This window comes from Castor canadensis, chromosome 1 (assembly GCF_047511655.1).
Source record: "Castor canadensis chromosome 1, mCasCan1.hap1v2, whole genome shotgun sequence".
NCBI classification, from domain to species: domain Eukaryota; kingdom Metazoa; phylum Chordata; class Mammalia; order Rodentia; family Castoridae; genus Castor; species Castor canadensis.
This window is the reverse complement of record NC_133386.1, coordinates 46149835-46157534: the sequence shown is the minus strand read 5'-3', so window position 1 is coordinate 46157534 and position 7700 is coordinate 46149835. Positions and strand designations below refer to the sequence as shown.

At 36.1% G+C, this 7700-nt stretch overlaps 1 protein-coding gene across 1 annotated transcript in view; it reads left to right on the top strand.

Moving 5' to 3' along the window:
- The first annotated feature begins 354 nt into the window (after positions 1-354).
- Rfx6 (regulatory factor X6) overlaps positions 355-7700 on the top strand; it is a 51910-nt gene continuing 44564 nt past the window's right edge. The window contains exons 1-4 of the mRNA XM_020151477.2: positions 355-577; positions 856-1012; positions 3962-4085; positions 6151-6212. Coding sequence (XP_020007066.1) covers positions 355-577; positions 856-1012; positions 3962-4085; positions 6151-6212 — 566 coding nt within the window. The remainder of the gene's footprint in view (positions 578-855; positions 1013-3961; positions 4086-6150; positions 6213-7700) is intronic.

Below are 7700 nucleotides of genomic sequence, written 5' to 3'. Positions count from 1 at the left end.
GGGTGTGAAAAGTTACTCAGGGTCAAACGTCAGAATAGAGAAAGGGAGGAAGCAGGAATGGGACTCCATGGCTCCGGGCGTGACGGGCGCAGTTGAGGAAGTGAGTTCCCAGTGGAGCATCTGCTGGACGGTGGACAGGTGAAGACGGGCAGTCCGCCCAGGGGCGGCCTGGGCTGTACCGGTGCCCTGCGTCCCTCCTCTGACGTCCAGGGGCTCCGAAGCCTGTGGCCTCCTCCCCCGCCCCTGCGGCCACAGGTCCCCAGCCCCGCCCCGCCCCGCCCAGGACTCGGGGCTCCGCCGCGGCGCGCGGGCCCAGCGGCTGGTGCTGGTGCCGAGCTCTGGGCGGCGAGGAGGATGGCCAAGGTCCGGGAACTGGAGGACGCCTTCCTGCAAGCGCAGCCTTTGCCCCAACTTTCCCCCGAGATCCAGGAGGAGTGCTGCGTGCAGCTCCTGGGCAAGGGTTTGCTCGTCTACGCGGAGGAGAGAGCGTACCTGGCGGCCGAAGCGCAGCCCCGGGGCGCGCTGGGCAGCGGGGAGAATGCGGAGGACGCGGAGCTGCGGGTGGGAGTGAAGTCAGGTGAGTGCGGGGTTCCCGCCCCGGAGAAGACGGGGACTTGGATGTAGTCTAAGAAAGGCATCCGGTAATAAAAATAAACACATCTCAAAAATACAAATGCGTAGAATGTTCTGTCGGGATCATTACATTTCCCCAGGAAAAATGTTTATTGTCCACTCTAAGGGATTTTGCATAGCTCCTCCGCCCCCTTCCCTCGAGGGCACCCTATTCAACACAAATTTGTACTTAGAGACTACTTAATTGATGACATATTCTGCTTTTCTCAAATTTGCAAACAGAAATGCACTTAAGCAACGGAAATTTTTCCTCTGAAGAAGAGGATGCAGACAATCACTACAGCAAAAGCAAAACAGCCGATCAACACCTCTCTCAGAAGAAAACCATCACGCAAATTATGAAGGATAAAAAGAAGCAGACTCAGCTCACGCTGCAGTGGTAAGACTGGCCCACAGGCGGAGGCGCGTGCACCTGTTGAAGGTTGAAAAGCCAGTGTCATTGGATCTTTGCTTTTTCAGTTTCCCTCTCTCTGAAACTTTTTGTTAAAAGTCCAATTAGAAATTCATTCATTTTTAACTGTCTATTTAATATAGAGACACATTCTGGTTTATGAAAAACGGTCTGAGATACATTATTGATGAAAATCATAATTTCTTCAAATGTGAGCAGTGACGAATTTGTCTTTGACTTATTTGCTTAACATGCAATTTGGTTCTTGTATTTTTGTTATTTGGCAATTTTTGTGTTTATAAAACATCATACTTCAAAATAACTTGGAAGATGGAAGGATCTTAACCTGAATCTGTAGGAGGGCAAATTAGAAATAGTGTGGTGGCCATAAACTGGACGACTTGTATTTGAAGTAGAAAACTTCAAAAAATCAGTTAAGATATCATTATTAATTTAAACAAATGTTCAACTACTTTATAGCACCTGTCATATATGATTTACTACAGTGAAATATCACAAATTGGATTTTGTTGAAAACCTTTTAAAACCAAGAGACTATCAGTAGAGTGATAATGAAGAAATAGGAGTATAAATTTCTTCCCGAATTCCAAATAATAAACAAATAAATAAAAGGACTACTTATTTTCTGATTAGTTATAAGACCTGTTTAAATATACAATATGATCTAAAGTTTAGAACAATGCAATAGAAAAATAGAATGTTAAAATACTACTAAATTTTATTTTTATTTTAGAAACAATAAATTGCAATTACATATATTGAATTTTTGTGAGCATATGCTTGGCCCCTTACAAATATTTGAAATATAAAACAAATATTCATCTAAAGTTATATTTTAACTGCTGAAGTTGATGTCATGATTACTAGTTAAGAATACACCAGAGCTGTAAATAATTGAACTAATTATCTAGAATATTTAAGATACAATTAATTTCATTAAGATAATAGGGACAAAACTGTTTTGATTTCAGATATATTGTGGAGGTGTTTTCAATGATCAACCCCACTTTTTCAGTTTAAATTGAGTGATTGGAAACAATCTTGGATTTACTCAAAATTAATATTCTACTTATGTCTAGGATAATTCAGTATTTCAAAGACAAAATAATGCCTACAACAATATCAAAATAGATGACAAGTGGGAATTATTTACATGTCATTAAAATACAATTTTTGAATAGCTAGATATTTTTCATAACAATTGTCATATTTTTGAAACTATGAGACACTGTCATTTTTTGTGTGAATTTTCTATACTTCTGAAAAATAAGTATTATACATTTTTAAAAAAGAGTTAATTTGTACTTTGTAAATTTTTCTTTAAGTTTCTATAAATTATTTTGTAAGTGTTAAAAATTAGAAATGAAAAAATAGAAATGGAAATCAAAGTGAAAAAATATTGATTAACTCCAATTTTCATTGTAAGTTAGGCATTTGATTTTGTGTATGCAAATTAATTTGTTTTGAAACACTAGGTCTTAGTTTTTGTTCTTTTTTTCTTCTTCATAGAAGAATGTGCATCTGATATTTTACCTGCTAAGGGAATGTCTCCCTTAACTTTTTGTCTTGTGAACATTGAGAATACATTAAATCAGAAGTCTTGAAAAATGTCACCCAATTTTAATCTGAATGCATACCTCATATTGTGTCATTCTTGTAGTACAAGTTAGGATTTTACTAAACATAAATAAATTCTAGCTAAACTCATCTACTGAGATGTTAGAATAAAGAAACTGGGAGAAGAATCTACAAGTTCTGATTTCTAGATTGCTGTTTAGATAGTTATCACACAATTTCAGTCATTGTATTTTTATAAATTTCATTTAATTGTAAATTAAGTGAAATTACATTTAAGTTTTCAAAGTTTGTATAGTTACATTTATAATACACAGTTGGTTATATGTGTTATGTTTGGAGCCATCTATGAAGTTATGTTATTATATAATATATAAACTTCATGTATCTATGAAGTTATAATTATGGCACTAATCAGAATGAACAGGTATAAGGATAGAAATAGAGCAGTATCATTTGAGCTAAATGAAATGAGTTTGCCTGAATGTATATTTTGAACAAATGCTGCACCATACTTCCCTAACTAGCAGATGTTCAATGTCTTCTTGCTCTTCTAATATTAATCTTTGTGATCTCTTGTTTTGTTTCAAAACAACACAAATTCATTACCACACATTTTTTTGTGTGTGTTAGGCATCTAGGGTGGGTAACCTTGGTATCTTTCACCAGGCTGAAATCAAGAAGTTGGTTGATGCTAAAGTCTCATCGGATGTTCTAGTTTTCTCCTAATCTCCCTGGTTTTTTAATTGAATCCTTGTAACTGTCGAATTGAGGACCTCAGCTCCTAGGGATTATCTGTCATTCCCTGACAGTTGATCTTCAAAATATGAGAGCATTTGCTTCTTCAAGATCTTTAGGAGTGTGTCTGCTACTATTTCCAATCTTCCTGTCCTCTGTCTTTGACATCTAGACCTTCTTTCTAGGGCTCACCAAATTAGATCAGGCCATCCAGGGTAATCTCCTTTATTTAAAAAAGTTATTTTTGATTTACACATAATATTTATACATATTTATGAGGTAAAACGTAATATGTTGATTCATGTATACATTGGGTAGGGATAACAAGGTAACTAGCATAACTATCACCTTAACCTTTTATAATTTCTTTATGGTGAGTACATTAAAATTTCTTTCTTCTAACTATTTTGAGTAGAGTGTACTATTATTAATTATATTCATCCTGATAAGATTTTAATAATGTCTAAAATAAAGGAAGTCTACTCATGTCCACTCATTAACTTCTTTGTATAGTCTGTTTTCAAAATGAGCATTAGGTCACTGAGAAGGGGGGAAGGTATAATAAAGCAAAGGTTTGATCTAATATTTAGTCTTTTTTCTCAGGCTTGAAGAAAATTACATAGTGTGTGAAGGAGTTTGCCTACCACGGTGTATCCTTTATGCACACTATTTAGATTTCTGCAGGAAAGAGAAACTGGAGCCAGCCTGTGCAGCCACCTTTGGAAAGGTATATGAAATGTATTGGCTGTAGTGTAGTACTTTACAATAAAGTCATGCTAGTCATACAGCATGGAAACAAATTCATCTCAGCAAGTTCTCTTACAGAATATTAAGACATTCATTTTACAGGCATGAATGAAATCTCTTAAGGACTGTGTTTCCAACTGTTGTATGTTTATACCTTAATTTTGAATATTAGAGTCCTGATTATCAGAAGATTTAAAGTGAGCTAAAGCAAGGTCCATTTAACAGTAGCATTTCCCCTCAAAGAGGGATGCATTAAAGTCCTGTGAGAAGTAAAATTAAATGAAGGTGACAAATATCCTGTTAATGCTGCTAATTTCCCGTTAATGTGGTTATCCTTATTATTTAGATAGTCCAAGTACATGTTTTTATTCTATTACCTAAATAGTTTTCCTAATTCTCTGTTTCACACTGAATGTGCTTATATCCTAAACTTAAAAATTTTATGATGGGATTAGTTAAACTTCTGCTACTTTAAAGCTTTTCTTTTGACTGCACACAGTGGCTCACATCCATAATCCCAGCTACTCTAGAGGCAGAGATCTAGAAGATCATGGTTTGAGGCCAGCCAGGGCAAAAAGTTCACAAGACTCCACCTCAATCAATAAGCTGGGTGTGGTGGTGTCTGCCTGGCATTCCAGCTATAAGGGAGGTATAAATAGAAAGATAGCAGTCCCGGCCAGCCCTGGACAAAAATATGTGACCTTATTTAAAAGATAAATAAAGCAAAATGGGCTGGGAGCATGGCTCAAGTGTAGAGTATTTTCCCAGTAAGTGCAAGGCCCTGAGTTCAAACCCCTGTACTGTCAAAAACAAAACCAAAATCATTTCTTCCTATCCAACCTGTATAGTTAGGATGGGAACCTGTGTAGCTCACATTAGTGTAGTTGTATATGTTGATATCATTTTGAGAATCAGGAAACAATATTTATCTCTTGGGAGAGACTCATTCTTTGAGATCCTTGTGTGCTCTGTTGTCTGAGAACCTAGGGTATCTCAAGAAAATGGTGAGAAACTTGGGTCTCAAATATTGTATCTCATATAAACTGAAATCCAAACTCCAACCTGTAGAGGGACTCATTGTCCAGAAAATAATGAAAACTATGATCCACAATGGTCCAGTTCCCCAGTTTGGAGATTTCTTTTCTTTCTTTTTTTTTTTTTTTAGACAGCATTTTCCTATGTAGCCCTCTTGTCTCTGCTTCCTGAGTGCTGATTTACAGGTGTGAGCTACCATGCTCAGGTTCCCAGTTGTTTTTTTTTTTTTTTAATTGAAAACCTGCTGGTTAACAGATGCAATGTAATATGGCACATGACCTAAAATCTAGCCCGTGACTGTCACTAATATGTTGTGAGACTTTCTGAAAAACAATCTCTCCAAAGCTCCGTTCACTAACTGAAATTGTATACAACTTCCAATTTCCACATTAACATTATCGTTTTATGGATCTCCTTTATGGCAATTTTTTTACTACTTTTATTAGCATATTTATAGTACAAGAGATTTCATTATGATGATTCCATAGATGGATACAGTGTACTTTGAATAAGTTCACTCTATCTATTATAATGACAGTGATTCTTAATTGGGAGTAATGACACACCTTGAGAATCTGACAAAAGCTATAGACACAGCCACCAAGAAATTAACACAATATAGAGTTCGCTATGGAATCCTCTGAAGTTCATGTGTGGACCCTTGGGGAGAGTTATTTAATTGTGGGTATTTATTTCCCATTGCAGATGGAATTATTTTGAAGAAACCCAAACATTCCTCTTCTAGACAAAAAAAAAATTGTCTCAGTAGTAACATCAAGGCAAGAAGATACTGGTAGGATCTGCCTCAGTAATTGATGATCAAAATCAAAACAATACCTCCCCACCTGAGGTATTTTTTATAACTCTGTATATGATATTACTTTTTTCAGATTAAGTATTCACTTGTAGTTCAGAGTCCAAATTTTTCATTCCTTAATTAGTTGGTTATGAGTAGCTTGCATTAGAACAACATACTTTCTAAAAATTAAAGTAATTGTTTCTCTTTTTAGACAATTCGCCAGAAATTTCCCCTCCTAACAACACGGCGGCTTGGAACAAGAGGCCATTCAAAGTAAGACACGTGGGTGATAGTACATGAGGATGTGAAATAAGTTTTGTCCTTATCAGTGAATAGAAACAGGTATTTTCTTCTCAATGAAGCAGGCTTTTACCAAATATAAGAACTAAAAAAAAATAAGAAGAATTTAGAATAATGTTTAGAAAGGAAAATTTACAAAGAAAATTCATATTGTTCTTTCTGCTGAGATAAGTGAATCACTTTCATAATCTTGAAGCTGTTACTGAAGGAGGAATGTATAAGACTATATATAGCAACCAAGCAAAATGTACAGCACTCCCAAAAGCCAATACCAGCCAAGGAAGACTAGAAAAAATGTTACCCCAGCATGGTTCAGGTTCTTTCTTCTCTTTCTCAGACAATAATTTCCTGATAGCCCCTTCTTTTCTTTTCAAGACAAGTGACATTCACAAATGATCTTTTTGGTCATCTCTTATTGTGAATATAAAAATAAAATAGCTGTCACATATACCTCTCTTGGTATCTTCTATCTTCACCTTTTCTTCTTCTTTTTTTTTTTTTTTTTGTGGTTATCACTGCAGAATCCTCAGGTGCAAGTTCTTGTTCAGCAGTTATTTTTCCTGTTTACTATGTTTCCCCTCCTCCTCTCCTGTGCCTATAAGTATAGCCAGATCTACACAGGAAGAAAATAATCTGAGACTTGCTCTACCCTTCACCATTGCTTTCTTATTTTCATTCTCTTTGCTGTTTCCTGACAGAGTAGCTACCAGCTCACTCTACTTACCATTGATCATATTCTTCTGTCTTAATATACTTCTTTACCTGAGGAAAACTGAAATGGCTCATTCTTATTATTATTCAGCTTCCTTGGCTCTTGCCTAGCATATGATCTTGCCACTAATGGCCTCATAAAATAAACAGATATAGAAACTCCCCCTCTGGCTTTTCTGTCACACTATTACCCAGATCCCTTCTGCCAGTCTTTTTCTAGCATCCTTGCTGTCTCCTTCTGTCCTGACAACTAGTCCAGGGCTGACCAAGAGAAATATAATGCAGCCTCATATTTCATTCAAAGGTTACTGGTAGCCACATAAAAAGTAAAAAAGGAACTGGTGAAATTAATTTCAATAGTTTTCTGTAATACAATAATATAATACATTTTCATTTAACTATGGAACCAATGTAAAATTATTGAGATATATTACATTCTTTTTCTCATACTGAGTCTCTGAAAACCAGTATAATCTCAGTTCAGACTAACCACATTTTAAGCACAATACCAACATGTGTTTGTGTCTGCCTTACTAGCTAGCTCATCTTTAATCATTTGCCAAAATATAGGTCCTGCCTTTTGAATTCCCTTGAATTATCATATTCTCACTTTCCTAACCTGGCCTTGACTCTGTCTTTCTAGCTCATTCAATACAATGTTTCCAAACAGACTTTTCAAGTTCAGATTCAATCGTATTTCTCCTTTGCTCAGCAACTTTCATTGACTCATAATTTCTAATCTGAAAGACA